The following is a 26240-nucleotide window of genomic DNA, read 5'->3' on the forward strand; positions in this document are numbered from 1 at the left end:
AATTTTTTTTTTTTTTTTTTCTTGCACCGGGCCGATGGTCCTGACCGGACACGCAATGGTCTTCAAATTCATCAACTGGAGCCTAACTTACGACAGTTCTCAATTTAACCTTCCATTAAATATCTCCATAGTTTCCCAGATTTCTGTAAGACCTCGTCGTGGATGAAGACTGTAGCCATCGAAATATTGTTTTAAAAGTGTGTTGTGCTAAAAGCTCGTTGGAAAATTTTGTGTTATTTATCTGTAGGTCGAGTTTGTTGTTGTGGTCTTCAGTCCTGAGACTGGTTTGATGCAGCTCTCCTGCTACCCTATCCTGTGCAACTTTCTTCATCTGCCAGTACTTACTGCAACCTACATCCTTCTGAATCTGCTTAGTATATTCATCTCTTGGTCTCCCTCTACGATTTTTACCCTCCAATCTGCCCTCCAATGCTAAATTTGTGATCCCTTGATGCCTCAGAACATGTAACATGTCCTACTAACCGGTCCCTTCTTTTTGTCAAGTTGTGCCACAAACTCCTCTTCTCCCCAATTCTGTTCAATACTTCATCATTAGTTATGTGATCTACCCATCTAATCTTCAGCATTCTTCTGTAGCACCACATTTCGAAAGCTTCTATTCTCTTCTTCTCCAAACTATTTATCGTCCATGTTTCATTTCCATATACGCCTACACTCCATACAAATACTTTCAGAAACGACTTCCTGACACTTAAATCTATACTCGATGTTAACAAATTTCTCTTCTTCAGAAACGCTTTCCTTGCCATTGCCAGTCTACATTTTATATCCTCTCTACTTCGACCATTGTCAGTTATTTTGCTCCCCAAATAGCAAAACTCCTTTACTACTTTAAGTGTCTCATTTCCTAATCTAATTCCCTCAGCATCACCCGACTTAATTCGACTACATTCCATTATCCTCGTTTTGCTTTTGTTGATGTTCATCGTATACCCTTCTTTCAAGACACTGTCCATTCCGTTCAACTGCTCTTCCAAGTCCTTTTGCTGCCTCTGACAGAATTACAATGTCATCGGCGAACCTCAAACTTTTTATTTCTTCTCCATGGATTTTAATACCTACTCCGAATTTTTCTTTTGTTTCCTTCACTGCTTGCTCAATATACAGATTGAATAACATCGGGGTAGGCTACAACCCTGTCTCACTCCCTTCCCAATAAATGCTTCCCTTTCGTGCCCCTCGACTCTTATAACTGCCATCTGGTTTCTGTACAAATTGTAAATAGCCTGTCGCTCCCTGTATTTCACCCCTGCCACCTTTAGAATTTGAAAGAAAGTATTCCAGTCAACATTGTCAAAAGCTTTCTCTAAGTCTACAAATACTAGAAACGTAGGTTTGCCTTTCCTTAATCTTTCTGGCAATGGGAAGGAAAGCGTTTCTGAAGAAGAGAAATTTGTTAACATCGAGTATAGATTTAAGTGTCAGGAAGTCATTTCTGAAAGTATTTGTATGGAGTGTAGCCATGTATGGAAGTGAAACATGGACGATAAATAGTTTGGACAAGAAAAGAATAGAAGGTTTCGAAATGTGGTGCTACAGAAGAATGCTGAAGATTAGATGGGTAGATCACATAACTAATGATGAAGTATTGAACAGAATTGGGGAGAAGAAGAGTTTGTGGTACAACTTGACAAAGAGAAGGGACCGGTTAGTAGGACATGTTCTGAGGCATCAAGGGATCACAAGTCAGTATTGCCTCACGTGTTCCCATATTTCTACGGAATCCAAACTGATATTCCCCGAGGTCGGTTTCTACCAGTTTTTCCATTCGTCTGTAAAGAAGTCGTGTTAGTATTTTGCATCTGTGTCTTATTAAACTGATTGTTCGGTAATTGTCACATCTGTCAACACCTGCTTTCTTTGGGAATGGAATTATTACATTCTTCTTGACGTCTGAGGGAATTTCGTCTGTGTCATACATCTTGCTCACCAGATGGTAGAGTTTTGTCAGGAATGGCTCTCCCAAGGCCGTCAGTAGTTCTAATGGAATGTTGTCTACTCCCGGGGCCTTGTTTCTACTCAGGTCTTTCAGTGCTCTGTCAAACTCTTCACGCAGTATCGTATCTCCCATTTCATCATCATCTACATCCTCTTCCATTTCCATAATATTGTCCTCAAGTACATCTCCCTTGTATAGACCCTCTATATACTCCTTCCACCTTTCTGCTTTCCCTTGTTTGCTTAGAACTGGGTTTCCATCTGAGCTCTTGATATTCATAGAAGTGGTTCTCTTTTCTTCAAAGATCTCTTTAATTTTTCTGTAGATCGAGACTGTTTCTGATTTCTTTTCCATGAAAAAAGGGGTAGGGTGCTGAGTAATTTTTTCTTCGAAAGGACGGCGGTGGGCCGGAAAAGACTGAGAACCTGTGGTCTAGGTGCTCGAGGGGAGTACTGTCTGCTGTGCCTCTCTAATGTGTATACGTGTTTGTGTCGGTGTGCAGGAGTGGGGCACATGGTGGGCGCGGGCATCTACGTGATGATCGGGCCGGTGGCGCGCGACATCGCGGGCCCCGGCATCGTGCTGTCCTTCATGCTGGCCGGCCTCACCTCGCTGCTCGCGGCCCTGTGCTACGCAGAGTTCGGCACGCGCATCCCCAAGGCGGGCTCCGCCTACGTCTACACCTACATCAGCATCGGCGAGTTCTGGGCCTTCATCATCGGCTGGAACATCATCCTCGAGCACATGATAGGTTCGTCTCGACGCAGGCGCACCACTATCTTACTGCACTGAACTCCGTTACTTAGTCACTTATCCTTACTCTCCGTAGCATTAATAAAGACCTAAAAATAGATTTTAAGTTGAACTAGATTTCTTGCAACGATGTTTGAAATGAATGATTGATTCATCTACTCAAGCAATTTAAACTGACCTGTGCAAGCCTCTTCATCTTTCCATAACTACTGAAATCTGCATTCGTTTGAACCTGCTCTCTGCAATCAATCCGTGGTCTCCTTCCATAATCCCTAAGCCTCCCTACCCTACTCTTCTCTCCATTACCAAATTAGTGATACCTTGATGCCTTAGGACATGTTCTGTGAACCGATTACCTATTGTGGTCAAATTGTACGATAAATTTCTTTCTTCCTCAGTTGCGATCAGTCCCTCCTCATTGGTTATGCGATATACCAGTCCAAGTTTCAGCATCCTCCTGTAGCGCTACGTTTCAAACCCCTCTCCTCATGGATTATGTGTTATGAGGCTGCTGCAGGCAGTACCGTGAATGTCGCCAAACTTCTGCAATCAGACGAGGCCTCTAGCAAGGTGAAGTGGCACCCCTACCATTAGTGCAGACATTACGGTACCTGGGCATTACCTTTACCCCCACCATCGTATACGCAGCCACGACGAATTTCCGTCGTCTGTTACAACGACGTCTTCCAGAATCTCCTGTGTCCGAGAACACACCTCAAAACATTGAGCTCCTTAATTCTTAGGTAGCATCAAAATTGGTCCACGTAGATTAAGTGCTTTCTCTGACGACACCGACTGGGCGCACCCTCAGCTGGTTCCATTTTTAAAATTCTACACTTAGCCTACCCCAATGGGATTGTGGTCCCAGAATCGTCTCTGTATGCAAGCAGCTGCCTTATATATGGGTACTATGAGAAAATAATGGACCAGACGGAGCACATCCCTAATCCGCAGCTTGCTTGTGGTCGACCTTCTTGCTTCTACCTCACCGTCGTTGTCTGTTGGCCACATCGCATCTCATTTGTCTCACTTTTCAACCATTTTCGTCAACTAAAGTTACACAGATACCAGCTTCCCAGGTACCCATCCACGCAGGACCAAGGATTTTTACAACCTATTATTGCGCCGTATTCCTCGTAACGTCTTGGATACCAGATATCCCTCCATCCCAGTGGCCCACACTGTGGAGTACCATCCTCCAGCTCTTACTCCTTATGAATGTCTTGGCAAAGTGGTATCACATAGTCAACAGGAAATTTGCAACAAACAGCGACTGCACGACATCGGTTTGTCGAATTCCACTCTTTGTCTCCTTTGCCAGCAACACAACATTGTGACCACCATCTGACCTGTGCCTCTCCACACGGCGGCTGGCTATTCATGACTGCCTGCTACATCCAAGTGCCACTACATTCGATCGGACCGCGATTTTTCCTGTAACTGGAGGACTCATATTTTGCCGCCGCCAAATATCATGCCATTAATTAGATTAAGGGGTAGGTGGTCAGTTACCTATTTCGTTAGGGACCAAAATCTCGCCTCGACTTCTGTATCTGTTTACAAATAGGCCATGCAGCGCTCGAGCACTTGCCACTTTACGGAGGGGTCTTTGTTTGACCTCCACTTAGTTGGGGAACGCCGGGAGCTGAGGACACCTACCCCCAACCGGGCGGTGTCTGAGTTTCAGCTGCCTATGGTCGATTCTTCCCCCGATCTCTGCCGATGGGAGAGCACGCCATAAATGCGCGTAATTTTTTGTGTCCTGTCTTTTGTTTTTATTTTTCCCTAATAGGTGACGTCTGTTCCACATAATTTCATAATAATAGTAAAAATTAAAAAGTAAATAAATAAATAAGAAGAGAAGCCTTCCACTTCTATTGATTCCCATGTCTCCCACTTTCCTACGCTCCACAGGCTTGGTGGAGGTGAGAGGGACACTGTGGCCACGCCCCGGAATTCGACCGCTGCCCACTGACCCATTCCTGTAAAAATAAATTAATTAATTAATTAAATAAAAAGGCCAGTTAAGAAAACCACTTGTGTAAATCAGGAAATCCGGGTTTGAGTCCCGGTCCTGCAAAAAATTTCACTGTAGTCATACCCTTATACAGCTTTACGAATACATTTCATGTACTTTAATTTTACTCTACCCAGCCTCCTTCACGTTGAGTAGATGACTGCATTCTGACGCAGTAGAGCGCGTTAACCCTGCCGCCTCGAAGGCGCATAACCGATACATAAGGATGCCTAGCATCGCTGGCAAATATGAATGAACATCTTGTCTGTAGCAAAAATTCTTCCCCATAACATGATCTATCGCAGCTTGATGTCTCGTGCAGAGATTTTGAACAGTATGTACATATGAAATAAAAGAGTATTTTATTTTCTGTTTCATGTTTCACGTTTTTGTACCAAATTTTAATTTAGTGTGAATACTTACATTTTCATTCGATTTAATAATTACAGATAAAATATGTTACCATTCGAGAACTACGCTCATGTTCAGAAAAAAACAGAACCCCCTGAACGACTTGAGATAGGACGTTCATATTCGCAGAGCATGTACATTAGTATGTTCAGCAGAAATGATTAGTATTTCAGTTACCTTCGTTCAGCCTGTGTCCTGTTGCCTTGTAGGCAGAAGGACCGACCACCATCGGCCCTGATAATCTGTTCCACGTGTGACGGTATCGACGCATATAAGGCGCGAATGGCGTCCTGTGGTATAGCCACCCATGCTGCATTCACCTTGTTCCAAAGTACATCTGAGGTGGTTGGCATTGGGTCACAGCACTGCACCCGTCATTTCACCATATCTTAAACATTTTTGTTTGGTAACAAGCCCAGTGATGTAGCGGACCTGGGCAAAAGGCTGACACCCCGTGACACCAAGAACGCATATGTACGTGCAGCTACATAGGGTCGTGCATTGGCTTGCTGAAAAATGGCGTCTAGGGTGTTTTACAGGAAGGGTATGGCTACGGGTAGCATCACGTAGGTCACACTGATCACAGTGCCGTGTACACATACTAACTGTAATTTCTAGTTGTACCCAACAGCACCCCATGCCATAACGCCTTTAATTGGCGCTGTATGTCTTGTGCGAATGCAGTCACTGTGATGCCGCTCCCCATGTATGCAGTGAATCAAAATGGAGCCATGGTTTTCATACAAACAGAGCCTGGATTCGTCCGAAAAGACTATCTGATGCCACTCCTGTCTGCAGTGACGTCATTCTGTACACCATTGCACTCTAACATGTCATTCGTCAAAGGCAAGCGGAGAAGTGGGTGATGCGCACGTAACCCATGACATAATAAATGGTGACGGTCTGTCACCCCTGACAGTGTACGATGTGTTACACTGTTCCACTGTTCAGCGAGAGCCGAGGAGGACGCAGATCTGTTCTGCAGCGCCATTCGTATGAGATGTCGATCTCCTCGGCGGGTGGTCTGTGTGGTGCGACCTGACCCATCTCGTGGTTTTCTACGACCTTCCATGAACCATTCTGCTCACACCCGTTGCACTCCCGAAAAACTTCGTCCCACACGAGCAGTAATTTCCCAGATGGATGCATCACATTCTCTCATGCTGATAATGCGCCCTCTTTCAAACTGACTGATTTGACGGTACGGTTTGCACATATGTCTGTGAGGCATCCCGCACATCTGCTTAAGTCACACTGATCCATTAAATTCGGTTTGTATTGACAACTAGAGCCGCAGCCGCATTTTACCGGTAGGTGGTGTTGCGCCGCGATATCGATGTTGACCTTGAACCCGCGGGCCGACATGGTTCAAATGCTAATTATTTCTGCAGAACATACTAATGTAGGTGTCCTGGGAATATGAACGTCCTGTCTCTAGTCTTTCAAGGTGATTTGTTTTTCTGAACATGAGTGTATGTTTTAATATTTGTCAATTACTTTTTCGATTTGATAATAAATACAGAATTGAAATGAAAATAAAAAAAAGTTGCGCTTAGCGAGAATAGAACCTGCACCATCATAAAGAAGACTAGGATATTAGGTACAGTCACATGCTGATCTGTTAATACCTCGAATTTTTGTACTTAACAGCCAATGGAGATCTTCAAAATTACATACTGCTTTAGCAAAATGATGCCTGGGCTCTGACCCTCAGATCACGTTTTTATAAGGGATATCGAAGATGGCCAATCTGTCAGTTCTCCCTCTTAATACCATTGTTTTTTTACTTTATGTATACAGGGTGTATCCTAGTTAATGACGTAAACGCAAATAGTTGAAAGTACACAGTCCTAGAAGCAAAAAGTCTCGTTAGACATAGGTCCGTAAACGAACTGTTTGCGAGATAATTGCGACATGACTGTATTTAAAATTCATTCCAGTTTGGAAAAGGTAACAATACTGTGCAAAATTAAGAAAAGTTATTAGAGATAATTTGGTAGAAGCGCAGTTGTTTTGAATGAAGACATCAACAGTTACATGGCTGTAGTCATAGTTGAAGTGTTCAAAACGCCGTCCTTGTACCCGAATGCAAGCCCTTCCCCGTCGCCACAGAGTTTCGTATCCTTTTAAACACGCCTGGATCATTTCAGAATTCTTGACAGTCACTGATAAGTCTCTGCTCCAAGTTTTCAGCCATGGTAACTGGAGTGGTGTACGCTACACCATTAAGACGACCCGAAACACAGAAATATGGGGGGCTCAGATCAGGTGTTCTTGGAGACCACAGTGCAGGTCCTCCTCGCCCCTTCCACCTTTGGCCACATCAACGCTTTAGACGTCGTCTCACTACAGCAGCAAAACATGCCGGTGTTTCACCAGGCATATTCCACATCCTCTGGCGCTGCTCTAACGTAACATCCTCAAGCAATCCTAAACGATGTGGCCGCAGAAACCGAAGGCAATTCCGTCCAGTGATTTTTTTTTTGTGTTAAACATGTACGCTCCAATTAGACGATCACCTAGTACCCACAACCATGCGTTCACTGAGGAAGGTCACTGGTGTTGAAAATCATGCGTAGCGTATGGGTTGGGGCATAGATGACTCCAAATGTGAGAATTGTGATAATTAAACACACCATTACGTGTGAAACCTGCTTCATCTGTAATTAAAATGTTATTGTCAAACGTAGGGTTGCCTACAGCTTGTTGTCACATGCGCTGACTGAACGTTTGTTTTCCTCACTAAGATACTGAAGATTTGGAGATGGTACAGGTACATAGCACAGTGATGCATTTTTCTGCAAACACTGCTATGGCTCATTACAGGGGTTTGTGCGGCACGTCTGCTTGTCGAGACTCCTGAAGAATGATCGACTGTTCCCAGCTCCACATTTTCAAGCACAGATGTAATTCGTGCATGCCTACCCGCTCCCAAAGCAAGTGCAAAGCTCCCAGTTTCTCGGAAGTTCTGCTGCACCCTTATAAAGATTTGATACTCAAGGTGACTTTGGGCAGGGTATGGTTCTTGGTACAAGCATGCTGCCTCCCGTGCATTGCTTACCACATGCGACATGCATATCCTGATACTCCTCATTACTGTAATGTTCCATGTTAGCACCAACATCCCTAGAACACAGCTGACATTCTGCGAACAACTGATGGGAGTGGCACAGTTAATGTGTACTGGTACTGTCGTGTCCGGTTTGTTTACAGCTCTGACATATCGAATATGTAAACAAATATCACATCATTCAACATGCCATGTCTACACAGAATCACATCAATAGTGTTTAAATGAAAGTTCCGCCATTTGTCTTTACAGTTTGTTTATTCTATTGTTCAATGTTTTGCATACCGCACTGAAAAGATATCTGTATAAAGAATGCTTAAAAAATACAATGGACCAGAAACTAGGTAATATTATGGAAATACAATGTACGATCAAAATTTTTCAAATTTTTTAAAAATTATAGAAATTATGTTACGTACACTTCAAACATGATCAGATTCCTGGAAACAAAGTCATCGTCAAGATACATTAAACTTCATTATATGATTCAGGTGTCGCAGTATAAAAGTGAGAACGTACAAAGTCTCTGGCAGAGATAGAACCAACATGTCCGACATAAACTGAATAACTGTGCCATAAAATGATCACTAAAAACAGTTATTATATGTAAAGGCCCCATTATTTGCCAAGTTTAGTCATTTAATTGAAGCCAAAGATGAACATCGTATGATGTCAATTTATGTGGGGTAATCTATGGCTGAATCCCAGGTTTGCCGAGAGCACTAATGCGCTGCTTCCTGGACTCGGGTAGGTGCGCTGGACCCGGATCGAATCCGCCTGGTGGATTAACGACGACGGCCGGTGTGCCGATCAGCCTGGATGTGGTTTTAGGCAGTTTTCCACATCCCCCTAAGTGAATACTGGGATGGTCCCCACATCTCGCCTCAGTTACACGGCTCGCAGACATTTGAACACTTTCGTACTATTCCATGGATTACACTAGTCGCAGACAGTTGGGGTACACTAATTCCGTCCCGTGGGGTATGGGGTGGCGGCAGGAAGGGCATCCGGCCACCCCTTCCACTAACATTGCCAAATCCGATTAACCGTGCTGACCCTGCCTAACTGTGGGAAAAGGCACAAGCAAAAGAAAGAAAGAAAGAAAGAATCTATGGCTGAATCCATTGAAGACCAGAGTTACATAAACTGGACAAGGTTCATAGGCCTATATCTTTGCATGGTCGTTCTAAAGTTGTGAATATGTAATGTAAACAAATGTGGTTATACCAAAAAATGCAACAATGGTAGGAAGGGACTGTTATATGTCATATACTATACTTAATATGAAATGCACTATGAAAATACATAATTAGGCTGATCATGCTTAATGTGTAAGTAACACAATTTCAATAATTTTTTAAATTCCAAAAAAACATTTAAAGAATTTTAATCCTACAGTGTATTGGCATAATGTTGCCACTTTCTGAACTATTGCATTTTTCATGCATTTAGTATACATATATCTTTTCATTGTGCCACTTTAAGGGGGGTAGGACGTCAAAAATTAAAAAGAAAACAGATTTTTCAAAAATATGCCTATTTTGTGACGCACATCTTCCTGAATAGTTTGGTGTATAAAACATATATGTTTGAGAGATTATAAGGAACGTTATTTGCTCCTAAGTGTACCGTAATGCAGCGCCACACTCCTTTGGACAGTATTCTTCTGTCATACATAAGTGTATTTCGCTCTGTAGAATTCGAATGTTTATATTTGTGCCATAGATTGTCATCAAACTGATATTCAGGGACCTTGCAAATGAAAACTTATTGAAGAAATGTCTTCATGGCGGTACCAAAAACCCAAATGAAAGTTTCAACCAACGTGTATGGGAAAGATTGCCAAAAAGCAGGAAATATGTTTTAGAAAAAATGGGAATTAGGTCCAGCATGAACTGCATCAAAGCTTTGTATGCGATAGGCAGAGAGCATGTAGTGAAAACAGATAAATCATTTTTGGAGGTGATAAAATCAAGAGGCGTGCATCATAGGGATGTGAAAAGGATGGAAACTGATTTAGAAAATGAAAAATGGTGCTGGACATTTCTCAAAACATGCCAAATACCAGCAGAAACTTTAATGGCCATTTTCTGGAAAACACAAATTTCTGTACTTAGGTACATGTAACATTCAAAATATATAACTTATTACTTTCGAGCTAGGTATACTTACTAAACACAAACTCTTTAATGAAAAACTCTAGAATTTTCCAAATCTATTAAAAACTGTGGCAAAAATTTAGGTAATTAACTGTAGAATTTGAGTTTTTTCTAAACATGAAGTTTAAAATGTACGTAGATCATTCATTTAACTATTAATTAAATACATTCTACAGTTTCATACGCCTGTAAGTATGGTTTGTATGCTGTGCCAAATTCATCGAAGAATCTCTCTTACTTACGAAGAAAAGTGTACCTACAGCAACAAATGCAGCCAATAGTAAGTGAAAAAATGATGAAATTTCACATGTAAAAAATTTTATTTTGTTATGTTTTTGAACTTCCACTGTTATGAGTGTGAATCCTGAATCCTTCCTGGTCATCCTGCCAAAGTTTTATGAATTTATTTGCAAAAGTATAGACAGGGGAAATTAAAATGTCCTGTAGTGTCTCTCCTGCTCCAAGTCGGCCCATTTGACGTCCTACCCCCCTTAAAATGTCCACAGGCCGAAATCATGATTGTACAGTAGAATAAACTGTCTATACAGTCAAATGGCGGAAGTGTCGTTTAAACAGTATTATATGACTGCGGCCCTACGCTATGGAAATGTTATCATATCAGCAGTGGCTGGTAACGGTCGTAGTTATCCTGCAAACGGTTTTTTATTGCTGTTTTTTATTATTATTATTATTATTATTATTATTATTATTATTATTATTATTTATTTTATGGCCTTCATTGGACCACTCTAGTCAAAAATACAAAGTTCTAAACAAGTTGTTACACAGGGATACAATTTGGTTCAACAGTATCTTAATATGATATTTAGGTAATATAATCATTAGAGTCTATTCTTATATGGAAGATGTTTTGCTCTTCTGTCTGTCCAATATTTCTTTATTGTTTCAGATATTTTCTTTCTTTCTTCATCTGAGACAACTCTTCCTGTACTCCTTTTATTGATTTTTATTTGTAGTCTGGTTTGCGGGTCTTGCAGTATTCTGGTTTTCTCTGTCTTGTTTTTTAGGTCATCTACTGTAATTTGAAGTTCTTTTATATCTTCCTTAATTTCTGTGATCAATTTAATGTCGCTCTTGCTATTCCACAATTTTTATATTATTTTTTTTTACTAATTCTGTTTTCTGGAGTCCTCATCAGATGTCCAAAGAATGAGATGCGTTTCTTCCTGATTGTACTCATGACTGGTTCTATTGTTTTATATACTGTTTCATTTGATGCTATTCGCCAATGTCCATTTATTTTATACTGTTTATTTATACATGTCCTAATTATTCTTCTTTCTATTTTTAGTATTCTGTCAATTTCTGCTGTATTAGTTGTTTTGAAGATAGTTTCAGCTGCATACGTTATTTCTGGTTGTGTAACTGTTTTATAGTGTTTTAATTTTGCATCTATAGATAGGCTTTTTTTGTTGTATGTAGTTTTGGTAATGTAATTTGCATAGTTCAGTTTTTTTATTCTATTCTGCCATGATGGCTTCTCATTTAGAGTGTATATTATTATTTCGCCTAAATATTTCAATTTATCAACAATTTTGATTTCCTGTTCTCCTATTGTAATTTTGTTTGCAAGTGGTGGATCAGTTAGCATAATCTCCGTTTTTTCAAATGATATTTTAAGGACTACTTTCTCTGCTATTTCTTGTAGTGATTTCACTTGTTGCCTGGCTTCTTGAACGGTGTTGGCTAGGAGAGCAAGATCATCAGCGAATCCCAAGCAGTTTAAGCTAATATCAACTTTTGCACTTCCAATTCTTATCCTCTTTGGATTGTCCTTGTACCATTCTCTCATTATGTATTCCAGTGCACAGTTGAACAGTAATGGTGATAGGCAGTCACCTTGTCTTAAGCCTGTTTTTATGAGGAATGGTTCCGAAATTTCTCCTCTAAACTTCACTTTTGATTTGGTGTTGGTTAGAGTGAGTTGTATTATTTTAATTAGTTTTGGGTGGAGTCCTAGATTTCTTAAAATTTTTAATACTGAAGGTCTGTGGAGACAGTCATATGCTGACTTACATTTGCTGAGATTTTCTTGCTTCAACCATCGTGTACTTTCAGCTGTATGCGTTTACATCTTTAATTATGATACACCCTGTATATTTTATTAGAATCGTTTGGGTGAAGAGCACCAGTAAGGCTGCCGCCAGCCAGTTCCTCCACCCCTCCCTAGTCCCCCCCCTCTCCTTTTTTTTGGGGGGAGGGGGGAGATGGGGGAAGGAGCATAGAAGCATAGAGTAAATATCTCTGGAGTGAGCATTCACATGCGCAGAACAGATTTTCTGTTGTCAACATACATTGCCGGCGTGGTCACGTGTTCTCGGGACGTCGTGTGTTTGTCCGTATAGCGCCCTGTATATTTAGAATGTCACTACATGCCTAGTACAGACGGATTCTTTTCGAACGTGTCGTGGATTATTTATATATGTTGCGCAGACATTTTAACAGTATCCATTTGATACCAGGAATAAAGCAGCTGCGTAACTTTCAAGGGCAAGTGATATTACATCCTGCTTCTTTGCGATGGGTGTCACAGTTCAGATGCACTCACTTTTTGGTAGTTTTCGGTATGATACGGCACTTTTTAGTATTACAGAACCTGACGTACATTTTTTCAGTGATAGTCTTGCAAAATGACTTGACAGTACGCTACTACTTCTGCAAGTGTCCGAAAAACACCGAATTTGCCACACATTAGCGATTATATGCCTGCTAATTCGTCCTTTTTTCTGCTATTTCTGGGTATTTATTTTCTCGTTTTTGCGACCTAAAGCACAAGTTTTCTTACTGGTGACACTTTGAAGTATTTATTTAACGCATTTTACGTACTTGCTCCCAGTTTATTAAATAAATAGTAGACTGCGTAATCTATATACATAATCGACAAGTCACTGATAAATGCATGGAGGATAATATTGACTGAAACAACTAACCATTCCCTTTCCCCCTGTTCCACTAGCAAATTTACGAGAGGAAGCGATTGTTTGTAAGCTTTTGTACGAGCCGTAATATCTATTATATAGTCATAAAATCGTAGAAAAATAGGTCTACAGAATCAAGCATTAATTATAATGCGTCTCGAAATTTTTAAACATATAGAGTGTCTCTTAATTATATGATAACTATAATTAGAGCTACATGATACACCCTGTATATTTTATTAGAATCGTCTGGGTGAAGAGCACCAGTAAGTTACTATCCCTGCTTTCACATATTTTTCTTTGCATCCGTAGCTACAACACCAATTCACCCTCGCTATTACACTATCAATCTACGATGAAACACAACAAAAACTCTTGATATTATAAACTTCAAACGCTGCAGAAAGCACACACGCACAGCGAAGTCCTGAAAACATGTGACAATCCTGGTTTAACGTTGACAACATGCGCAGAACGCAGTGCTCACTGCAGAGATATTTACTCTATGGGAAGGACCCTGTTAGTGTTCTGCACTTCCCTCCATAGAGTAGAAATATCTCTGGAGTGAGCATTCAGAAGCGTAGAATTGAATTTGTGTTGTCAACATACTTTGCTACAATTGTCACGTGATCTCGCTACGCCGTAGATTTGTGTGACATTTGTCCTATAAATTTTGAATGTTGTCATATCGCTATAGTTCAATTCTTTTATCATGGCGGTTCACGCATGCCCGCCCAGATGCGGGAGATTGCTGCGTTGCCAGTTGTACGCGCCAAGAGAAGCAGTGCCATAGTATAGTATAGTTTGCAAACCTACGTTTAGAGGGGAGCACCCAGTTTATGAAGTAAAGCCACCACGGCAGCATTAACCCTTTCGCTGCTACAGAGACGTGCTCCCCGCATTCCGTGCTGTGTGCGATATTGTCATCATTGCACTGCTCGCCTGTGCAGACACATGGTGTTTCGACTGCTTTGATACACTTTATCATTCGATTTCACACAACCTATTTGGCCCAAAAATTTGATTTTTACACATCTTCTTCACTAATACCTTTCCTCCCATAAATGACTTAATTTTGTTTCTATGTTTAACGCAGTTATTGTGCAGCGTTAAATGCAGTAAACCATTGCACGAAATTTTGAAGAGTTTGCAGAGGTAAAAGTCCATAGCATATACTTTCCGTATGGTCAATTTTAGATGCCACTAGAAATTTCAAAAAATTACATTCAAACGAATAAAATTCATGAAGTAAGACACTTCGATATTGTTTTTAAATAAAGAAAATATTAAGCACCCATTAAGGTTTGAAGTCAGAACCGTTCACTTGGCAGCCATACACTTTAACCATTACACTAATGCAGCTCTTCGTTCAATGTATCTCCCGGAGGACTTAAAAATATCACGCAAAATACCGACAAACACTGTTGGTATGGCTATGAATTACTCACGCTTTGTCGAACTACAATAGGAAATAAACAATTACCGGTGTTCTTTATTGCGAAAAAGCGGTTAGTGAGAATGATACAAACACCTTTCCTTGCTATCGCCTGAATTAGGAGGCTTATTGCTTGTTTGGTTTAATTAATTAATAGAATATGAAGCAATTGGTATAAAGAATGCTTTTTCCAAACTTTCTATAAAAGAAAGTCTGCTATCAAGACATTGCTTTCATTCAATTACTTTATTTATGACTGAACGTTTCTAAAACTGAAGACACTCGTCTGTGCTCTGCACTGCAGTCGAGCTCTGGCAACGTCGTTCTCTGTTCATTGGCTGACTGTGTTTTGTGACGTCAGATGCGCAGAACGAACCTAAACTCGGCCGCCGTCATAAATGACGCGCACTTTAGTAAATACAGATTCCCTTCGTAAGTGCTCTGGATTTAGTATAGACGTTTTGCAGGCACCATAGCAGCTTACATCTGATATTTGAAATAAATTGTGCTCTTAGCTTTGAAGAGCAAAATGAACGAGCGTGACGTCACAGAAGCTTCACGTCAGCATGTATTTACAATGTCTTTCATGTCACATCTCGTCAAGTCGCTTAACACAGTACTGAACGGCAAAATTGGGGTTGTGAGTCACCATCCCTAATATGCATAAAATGTTAGAGTATAGTATCAGAACTGAGGAGCTAACAATGACAAAAGTTTATCAATGGCTGAAGCAAACTTTATAACCTATGTTCTTGAGCAGTTATGTTCGGTAAATTACTGAGAAGTGAGACAACGTTTCAAAACATCGACAATTATCTGCTAGTGAAAGTATGTACATTCATACACATCAAAGAAACCTTTAAACGAATTAATGAAGCCTGTTAAACTTATCCATTGTTTTTTCTTACGTAATTAATAACGTCATAAACAACTGTATTTTACTACTTCATTAAAGCTGACTTTTTTGCTTAAAAGTCATATGGTGGAATTAGCTTCGTCTACTTATGTTCTTATACATATATATTGTGGGCGTCAGCGCTGTTGTGTTATCGTAAAACCTAAATAACTTTTCGCCTTCAGATATACGACCTCGGTTGTGTAAGAAAGTGGAAAAAATATCCCACTCGTCATGGAACATCTCCAATTTGTCACTAAAACAAAGCGCTATTATAAAATAAAGATTATGAAGATACAACAGTGCAAAATCCACTATTATAAGGAGAATGAGCGCAGCGAAAATAGGTTAACTTAAGATGTTAACAGACTGGTACCGTCAAAATTTTCTTCCCGACAAACCTTGACGTACCGTGAAATGACGTGACGTTCCGTTGACGACCTGTGCAAATGCCTCCATTCGAAAGGTACTGTAGAATAATTTGATGTTATGTGACAACACGTGACGTCACCTGATGGCGGACGTGAATTGGCGTTAAACAATCGACGTCGTCCCTAGATCACGTGAAAATTCCAGTTTAATGTTGACAGCATGCGCAGGACGCAATGCTCACTCCAGATATATTTCTGCTCTACGCTTCCCTCCTGGCCGCTGCTGCCGCTCCGCCGCGTGACGTGTTCTGAGTGTGCGTGTGCGAGCAGGGGCTGCGTCGGTGGCGCGCGCCTGGTCGGGCTACGTGGACTCGCTGTCGGGGCGCGCCATCAGCAACGCCACGCTGGCGCTGACGGGCGGCATGCACGAGCCGCTGCTCGCGCCCTACCCGGACTTCCTGGCCGCCGCCGTCTGCGTCGCGTTCGCCGCGCTGCTCGCCGCCGGCGTCAAGGGCTCGGCGCTCGTCAACAGCCTGCTCACCGTCGTCAACCTGGCCGTCATGGCCGTCATCGTCGTCGTCGGCTTCTGGTACGCCCGCTTCGAGAACTGGGTAATGGGCGGCTTCCTGCCCTACGGCCTGGCTGGCGTCACCACAGGCGCCGCTACGCTCTTCTACGCGTTCGTCGGATTCGACAGCATCGGTAAGCCGTGATGCAGCAACCGGCTATGCAGCTGCACAGTTGAAAATTAGGACACAGATTGGGAGCTTAGAAGTCCCCCGTTTTGCATGGAAAATTTCACAGTATATGAGGTGTGTTCAGTAAGTAATGTAGAACATTTTTTTCTGAAAGTCTTTTGGTTTTACACCGTATTATTTCCCACTCTTTTGGCTACAAAAACCATATTTTTCGTCATAATCTCCGCTCAATGCGACAGCCTATCGCCATCTTACATGAAGTAAGAGTGATTTCAGGTGTGCCTCAGGGGAGTGTCGTAGGGCCGCTGCTATTCACAATATACATAAATGACCTTGTGGATGACATCAGAAGTTCACTGAGGCTTTTTGTGCATGATGCTGTGGTATATCGAGAGGTTGTAACAATGGAAAATTGAACTGAAATGCAGGAGGATCTGTAGCGAATTGACGCATGGTGCAGGGAATGGCAATTGAATCTCAATGTGGAGAAGTGTAATGTGCTGCAAATACGCAGAAAGATAGATCTCTTATCATTTAGCTACAATATAGCAGGTCAGCAACTGGAAGCAGTTAATTCCATAAATTATCTGGGAGTAGGCATTAGGAGTGATTTAAAATGGAATGATCATAAAAAGTTGATCTTCGGTAAAGCAGATGCCAGACTGAGATTAATTGGAAGAATCCTAAGGAAATGCAATCCGAAAACAAAGTAAGTAGGCTACAGTACGCTTGTTCGCCCACTGCTTGAGTACTGCTCGGCAGTGTGGGATCCATACCAGATAGGCTCGATAGAAGAGATAGAGAAGATCCAACGGAGAGCAGCGCGCTTCGTTACAGGATCATTTAGTAATCGCGAAAGCGTTACGGAGATGGTAGATAAACTGCAGTGGAAGACTCTGCAGGAGAGACGCTCAGTAGCTCGGTACGGGCTTTTGTTGAAGTTTCGAGAACATACCTTCACCGAAGAGTCAAACAGTATATTGCTCCCTCCTACGTTTATCTCGCGAAGAGACCATGAGGACAAAATCAGAGAGATTAGAGTCCTACCAACCGGTCCCTTCTTTTTGTCAAGTTGTGCCACAAACTCCTCTTCTCCCCAATTCTATTCAATACCTCCTCATTAGTTATGTGATCTACCCATCTAATCTTCAGCATTCTTCTGTAGCACCACATTTCGAAAGATTATATTCTCTTCTTGTCCAAACTATTTATCGTCCACGTTTCACTTCCATACATGGCTACACTCCATACAAATACTTTCAGAAACGACTTCCTGACACTTAAATCTATGCTCGATGTTAACAAATTTCTCTTCTTCAGAAACGATTTCCTTGCCATTGCAAGTCTACATTTTATATCCTCTCTACTTCGACCATCATCAGTTATTTTACTCCCTAAATAGCAAAACGCCTTTACTACTTTAAGTGTCTCAATATATTTTTTTGTGGAGGTTGGGAAATTACCCACTTACTATATCCAAAAATTCATCTAATGAGTAGAAGGAGTTGCCATTAAGAAATTCTTTTAATTTCCTTTTAAATGCTATATGGCTAACTGTCAGACTTTTGATGCTATTAGGTAAGTGACCAAAGACTTTTGTGGCAGCATAATTTACCCCCTTCTGAGCCAAAGTTAGATTTAACCTTGAGTAGTGAAGATCATCCTTTCTCCTAGTGTTGTAGTCATGTACACTGCTATTACTTTTGAATTCGTTCGGATTGTTAATAACAAATTTCCTAAGTGAATATATATATTGTGAGGCTACAGTGAAGATTTCTAGCTCTTTAAATAAGTGTCTGCAGGATGATCTTGGATGAGCTCCAGCAATTATTCTCATCACACGCTTTTGTGCAATGAACACTCTTTTACTCAATGATGAGTTACCTCAGAATATGATGCCATACGGAAGCAGAGAATAAAAATAGGCGTGGTAAGCTATTTTACTCAGATGTCTATCGCCAAAATTTGCAATGACCCTAATAGCAGATGGAAGTCAGAAGGCGTGAGATCCGGGCTGTAGGGCGGATGAGGAAAAACAGTCAGATCAAGTTTTGTCAGCTCCCCTCGTTTCTTCAATTTCCAGAGGTTAGCACAATACGCTTCAAAGTTTATTGTTGCATCGTGAGGGAGGATGTCAAACAGAATAACCCATTCAGAGTCCCAGAAAACCGTCGACATGACTTTACCGGCCGAGGGTGGAGTTCTGAAGTTTTTCTTCAGAGGAGAGGTGACGTGGCACCAATCCTTGTGTTTCCGTTTTGTTGCCGGTTCGAAGGCATGAAGCCATGTTTCATTTCCTGTGACTTACTTCGACCTGCTGATTTTTTTGATTTTGACTTAGAGCATTCACTTGTCCATTGTGAGCAAACATCGTGCAATGGTGGAATGACCACAGTTCATCATATTTGCAAAAAATAAAATAAAAAAAAAATGGCTCTGAGCACTATGGGACCCAACTTCTGAGGTCATTAGTCCCCTAGAACTTAGAACTAGTTAAACCTAACTAACCTAAGGACATCACACACATCCATGCCCGAGGCGGGATTCGAACCTGCGACCCTAGTGGTCTCGCGGTTCCAAACTGCAGTGCCTAGAACCACACGGCCACTTCGGCCGGCCATCATATTTGCAGTTCTTGAGTACAGTAACATGGGTCATTCTACCTTAACGCGTTTAGACGATCTTCATCAAACTCCAAAGATCTTCCTCAGTGTAGAGAGTCACTCATGTCAAAACGATCCTACTTAAAACGAGAAAAACCCTTTTCTTGCAATGCTCTGTCCAGTGGCATTATTCCCATGCACAGTGCAAATGTTTCTGGCTGCTCCGCAACTGTACCTCTCTACTGAACTCATAGAATAGAATATGTCGCAAACCTTCCGCATTTCTCCACCTGAAATTCCATTTTCAAACGTCCACACCTCCATTCACTATCTACAAATGAGGAAAATGACAATATGCAAACTCAAATAGCAAGAGTGAACTACAAATAAAAAATGACAATCGATAAAGAAACCCATAGCAAACGGAATACCAACATGCAAAACAAAAACGCCGTGAACTTACGCACCAACCTAACAATATACGCTATGTGATCAAAAGTATCCGGACACCTGACTGACTTACAAGTTCGTTGCGCCCTCCATCGGTAATGCTGGAATTCAATATCGCGTTGGCCCACCCTTAGCCTTGATGACAGCTTCCACTCTCGCAGGCATACATTCAGTCAGATGCTGGAAGGTTTCTTGGGGAATGGCAGCCCAATTGCAGTGAGGAGAGGTATCGATGTCGGTAGGTGAGGCCTGGCACGAGGTCGGCGTTCCAAACCATCCCAAAGGTGTTCTATAGGATTCATTCAGGACTTTGTGTGCAGACCAGTCCATTACAGGGATGTTATTGTCGTGTAACCACTCCGCTGCAGGCCGTGCATTATGAACAGTTGCTCGATCGTTTTGAAAGATGCAATTACCATCCCCGAATAGCTCTTCAGCAGTGAGAAGCAAGAAGGTGCTTAAAACATCAATGTAGGCCTGTGCTGTGATAGTGCCACGCAAAACAAAAAGGGGTGCAAACACCCTCCATGAAAAACACGACCACACCATAACACCACCACCTCCGAATTTTACTGTTAGCACTACACATGCTAGCAGATGACGTTCACTGGGCATTCATCATACCCACACGCTGCCATTCGATCGCTACATTGTGTACCATCACTCCACACTGTTCAATCGTCCAATGTTTACACTCCTTACACCAAGCGAGGTGTCGTTTGGCATTTACCGGCGTGATGTATGGCTTATGAGCAGCCGCTCGCCCATAAAATCCAAGTTTTGTCACCTCCTAAGGTGCTTAAAACATCAATGTAGGCCTGTGCTGTGATAGTGCCACGCAAAACAACAAAGGGTGCAAACACCCTCCATGAAAAACACGACCACACCATAACACCACCACCTCCGAATTTTACTGTTAGCACTACACATGCTAGCAGATGACGTTCACTGGGCATTTATCATACTCACACGCTGCTATTGGATCGCCACATTGTGTACCGTCACTCCACACTGTTCAATCGTCCAATGTGTACCTTCTCACACAAAGTGAGGCGCCGTTTGGCATTTACCGACGTGATGTATGGCTTATGAGCAGCCGCTCGACCATGAAATCCAAGTTTTCTCACGTCCTGCCTAACTGTAATAGTAGTTGCAGTGGATCCTGATGCAATTTGGAATTCCTGTGTGATGGTCTGAATAGATGTCTGCCTATTACACACTACAACCCTCTTCAACTGTCGGCAGTCTCTGTCAGATGAGGTCGGCCTGTACGCTTTTGTGCTGTACGCGTGTCTTCACATCGGAAACAGTAGACCTAAGGATGTTTTGGGGGTGAAAATTGTGGTATCAATGATGCCATGGCATAGTTTCAAAGGTTGTCAACTACCACGAGACACCGACGACAGCGCCCTCTAGCTGGTGCTGTGCAGCTCTATGAGCATCGCTACAGATTCAGCCCATTTCATCAGGCGCAGCCAGCCAGGACAATTCACTTCAGCTTCGCACCTCATTCCAAGTTATGTATTCTTATTACTTGAGTAAAGGGGATTTAAATTCATACAGCAGTACCGAGGTGATGTACCTTTTCCTGTTCCTGTTCCTTACCCACGTGCGGTCTCCCAGGGGGGATACAAAAAAAAAAATCTCGCTTACAGACGTATGCCACAAGTGATCCGCATCACCTGACCACTCTCGAAGTTCGTGAGTTCCGCAGAGCGCCCCATTCTGCTCTCTCATGATGTCTAATTACTACTGAGGTCGCTGATATGGAGTACCTGGCGTTAGGTGGCAGCAAAATGCACCTAATATGTTTTAGGGGTATCTGGATACTTTTGATCACATGGTGTAGGTTCCCTAGGAGCTCAGATTGGGACTGTGCAGATGGTGCTCAACAAGCTTGAGGAATGGTAATACGGTACGACTGTGCCCGCAGCGACGTCAGGCGAGGAGGCGATGGACCCGAGCGTGTCGATCCCGAAGGCGACGATCGTGTCGATGTCGGTGGTGACGCTGAGCTACGTGCTGGTGAGCGCGGCGCTGACTATGGTGCAGCCCTTCTCGAGCATCGTGCCGGACGCGGCGCTGCCCGAGGCGTTCGCGAGCCTGGGCCTGCCCTGGGTTCGCTGGGCCGTGGCCCTGGGCGCGCTGTCCGGCATGACCACGACGCTGTTTGGCTCGCTGTTCGCGCTGCCGCGCTGCATGTACGCCATGGCCGCTGACGGGCTGCTCTTCTCCTGCCTCGGCCGCATCAACCAGCGGACGCAGGTGAGCGGTGTCTATCGTACTCACTGCAGCACCACCTTCTCCTCACTCCTAGCTGTACAAAACTAGCCGCCAATGACCCATGGGCGTCTGCAGATATTTTCCCAAGAGGAGCAAGATTCTAAAATTGCGATCTTTCTTACAAAGCTGATTCGTTGAGTTTGACAAGATATCACGCCCTAAGAACGAAATTTGACTGGAAGCACGACAAATTTATTGCATGTGGAACTACAGATTGGTGTCCAGTCAGTGTTTTTAGGATAGACTGCTCTGATGCCACATTAATACTAATGAAAGTGAAAAGACAAAAAATTAACTTTAAATAAAGAAGGCGTTGCAGCTTTAACGCCCTTTAATAATACTTTGTTTACTAATAGGACTTTACATCTGACCTTGTTCATGGATTTATTGCTTTATTTCATGCCTTCTAAAACTGGACGATGTCTATACACAGAGGTGACCGAAGTCAGGGGACAGCGATACGCAAGTATATAGATGGCAGTGATATGGCATACACATGGTACGAGAGTAATCCCAAAAGTAAGGTGTCCTATTATTTTTATAAGTACATGTTGCTGTTGTTGTGGTCTTCAGTCCTGAAACTGGTTTGATGCAGCTCTCCATGCTACTCTATCCTGTGCAAGCTTCTTCATCTCCCAGTACCTACTGCAACCGACATCCCTCTGAATCTGCTTAGTGTATTCATCTCTTGGTCTCCCTCTACGATTTTTACCCTCCACGCTGCCCTCCAACACTAAATTGGTGATCCCTTGATGCCTCAGAACGTGTCCTACCAACCGATCCCTTCCACTAGTCAAGTTGTGCCACAAACTCCTCTTCTCCCCAATTCTATTCAATACTTCCTCATTAGTTATGTGATCTACCTATCTAACCTTCAGCATTCTTCTGTAGCACCACATTTCGAAAGCTTCTATTCTCTTCTTGTCCAAACTATTTATTGTCCATGTTTCACTTCCATATACGCCTACACTCCATACAAATACTTTCAGAAACGACTTCCTGACACTTAAATCTATACTCGATGTTAACAAATTTCTCTTCTTTAGAAACGCTTTCTTTCCCATTGCCAGTCTACATTTTATATCCTCTCTACTTCGACCATCATCAGTTAGTTTGCTCCCCAAATAGCAAAACTCCTTTACTACTTTAAGTGTCTCATTTCCTAATCTAATTCCCTCAGCATCACCCGACTTAATTCGACTACATTCCATTATCCTCGATTTGCTTTTGTTGATGTTCATCTTATATCCTCCTTTCATGACACTATCCATTCCGTTCAACTGCTCTTCCAAGTCCTTTGCTGTCTCTGACAGAATTACAATATCATCAGCGAACCTCAAAGTTCTTATTTCTTCTCCATGGATTTTAATACCTACTCCAAATTTTTCTTTTGTTTCCTTTACTGCTTGCTCAATATACAGACTGAATAACATCGGGGAGAGGCTACAACCCTGTCTCACTCCCTTCCCAACCACTACTTCCCTTTCATGTCCCTCGACTCTTATAACTCCCATCTGGTTTCTGTACAAATTGCAAATACCCTTTCGCTCCCTGTATTTTACCCCTGCCACTTACACAATTTGGAAGAGAGTATTCCAGTCAGCATTGTCAAAAACTTTCTCTAAGTCTGCAAATGCTAGAAAGGTAGGTTTGCCTTAATCTAGCTTCTAATATAAGTCGTAGGGTCAGTATTGCCTCACGTGTTCCAATATTTCTACAGAATCCAAACTGACCTGTTTATTTCTACAATGGTTTACATCAGTTTACAGCTTGAACATTAAGCTATTTTTCGACATAATCACCATTTCTGTCGACGCATTTTTGTAGACGTTGTGGCAGTTTTTGTATGCCCATGTCATACCAGCTCGCCGCCATGCTGTTCAGAAAGTTATGAACCTCTTCTTTCACCTCGTAGTTGGAGCTGAATCGCTTTCTGGCCAAACGTTCTTTTAACCTAGGGAACAGGTGATAGTCACTGGGCGCCAAGTCAGGACTATAGGGTGGGTGGGTGCTTATGTTCCACTGAAACTGTTGCAACGATTTGCCGAGCGATGTGTGGGCGAGCGTTGTCATGGAGAAAGTGTACGCCCTTGCTCAACATTTCTCTTCTCCGGTTCTGAATAGCCCGTTTGAGCTTTTTGAGAGTCTCACAGTACCTGTCAGCGTTAATTGTGGTCCCAGTGGGCATAAAGTCGACCAACAATACCCCTTTCCGATCCCAAAAAATTGTTGTCGTAACTTTACCGGCAGACTGTAAACTCTCTACACAACTTACGAACATTTTTGACATCCATGCACGACTCACCGTACACTTCCGTCAATTGGCGATGGATTTCAATCGGCGCAGTGTCCTTTGCGTTCAAAAACCGAATAACTACGTGCAAATCGCATTTGGCGGTAACATCCAACGGAAGCTCTATTCTCAACGGCTGCCAAGCCAAGACAGCGCCTCAGCGCGGAGTGCGCACGTTTACACACAGCGCGTGAAGCACTCTTCATAACAGTGTAACCAACTGCCACACAGAGTTCTGTATTTATAAAAAAAAAAATAGGAGACCTTAATTTTGGGATTACCCTCGTATAAAAGGGCAGTGCATTGGCGGAGCTGTCATTTATACTGAGCTGATTCGCGTGGAAAGGTTTCTGACGCGATTGTGGCCGCACTATGGGAATGAACAGACTCTGCACACGGAATGGTAGTTGGAGCTAGAGGCATGGAACAATCAGTTTCGGAAATCGTTGGAGAATTCAGTATTTCGAGATGCAAAGTGTCAAGAGTGTGGCAAGAATACCATATTTCACCCATTACCTCTAACCACAGACAACACAGTGGCAGAGGACCTTCACTTAATGGCCGAGGGCAATGGCGCTTTCATAGAGTTGTCAGTGCTAACAAACAGGCAACACTGCACGAAATAATCTCAGAAATCAATGTGGGACGTACGACGAACGTATCCGTTAGGACAGTGCGGGAAGTTTGGCGTTAATAGGCTACGGCCGCAGACGACCAACGTGAATGCCTTTTCTAACGGCACGACATCACCCGTACTGCCTCCCCTGGAATTGTAAACACATCGGTTGGAACCTAGACGACTCAAAAACGGCCTGGTCGGATGAGTCCTGACTACAGTTGATAAGAGCTGATGGTAGGTTTTGAGTGTGGGCGGAAACCCCATGAAGCCACGGACCAAAGCTGTCAACAAGGCACTGTGTAAGCTGCTGGTGGCTCCATAATGGTGTGGACTGTGTTTTCGTGGAATGGATTGGCTCTTCTGGTCCAACTGAACCCCAGAGCTTTTAAAAACTGCAACATGAAGTCCGTGCCCGTATATTATCACAACCAGAAAAAAGCGTGGATGGATGGTAAGCTGTTCAAAGAATGGTTTGATAGCCAGTTTGTTCCTTCTGTTCGATAATTTTCTAAGGGAAATCATTTGTGTCTCCGTGCAATCCTTTCGACTGATGACGCGCCATCTCATCCCAGCACCGAGGATTTATGTGATGGAGAAATTGTGGCAAAGTTCTTGCCGCTGAATATTGTACCACATCTACAGCCGATGGACCTGGGTGTACTGCAAATATTAAAACTGATTTACAGAAAACATTTTTTAAGAATGCTGATCCAAGATGCTAGCATTCCTTTAGTGGGCAAAATAAAAAAGACCAATGTGAAGTATGTTGTTTATTGGACCGCTGAGGCATGGCAGAATATTTCAGAAAATACTCTGAGAAAATCGTGGAGAAAACTGTGTATATCTCTTGAATTTCAAGGCAACCTAGCTGAAAATGAAGAGGAAAATCTACTACAAATGATACAGACAATCCATGGATGTGAAGAAGCTAGTGAAGGAGACATAGATGAGTGGATGGCAGCGTATGGGGCATGTGTGGAGAACCTCACTGACGCTGATTTAGTTGCTGCTGTTACTCAAGACCAGGAAGAAGTGGACTGCTGTGACGGAAGTAACAAAGAGCCTGAAAGTGACAAAGGCGAGCTGGTGACACACAGTAATGTAGCACAAGCCCTTGACCTCGCGCTACAATCTGACTAGATGTTTATGAGACGATAGCGTAACTATGCGTCAATAACAGACTGTCTTCACTATGCCAAAAAACAATGACTGAGTTTTTGTCATCTAAAAGGTAGGGATAAAATATCCGCGGTATTTTAGTAAATTTGGCAGTTGTTTTTTCGT

The 26240-nt window shown here is 42.5% G+C and overlaps 1 protein-coding gene across 2 annotated transcripts in view; it reads left to right on the forward strand.

Annotated features, from left to right (window-relative positions):
* The window catches only part of LOC124788320 (cationic amino acid transporter 4), a 265804-nt gene that overhangs the window by 174660 nt on the left and 64904 nt on the right, over positions 1–26240 (forward strand). For both annotated transcript variants that reach the window (XM_047255559.1, XM_047255558.1), the window contains 3 exons: positions 2463–2711; positions 16341–16712; positions 21695–22026. In XM_047255559.1, the coding sequence (XP_047111515.1) occupies positions 2463–2711; positions 16341–16712; positions 21695–22026 (953 nt within the window). The remainder of the gene's footprint in view (positions 1–2462; positions 2712–16340; positions 16713–21694; positions 22027–26240) is intronic.

Source organism: Schistocerca piceifrons, chromosome 3 (genome assembly GCF_021461385.2).
Source record: "Schistocerca piceifrons isolate TAMUIC-IGC-003096 chromosome 3, iqSchPice1.1, whole genome shotgun sequence".
Classification (NCBI taxonomy): domain Eukaryota; kingdom Metazoa; phylum Arthropoda; class Insecta; order Orthoptera; family Acrididae; genus Schistocerca; species Schistocerca piceifrons.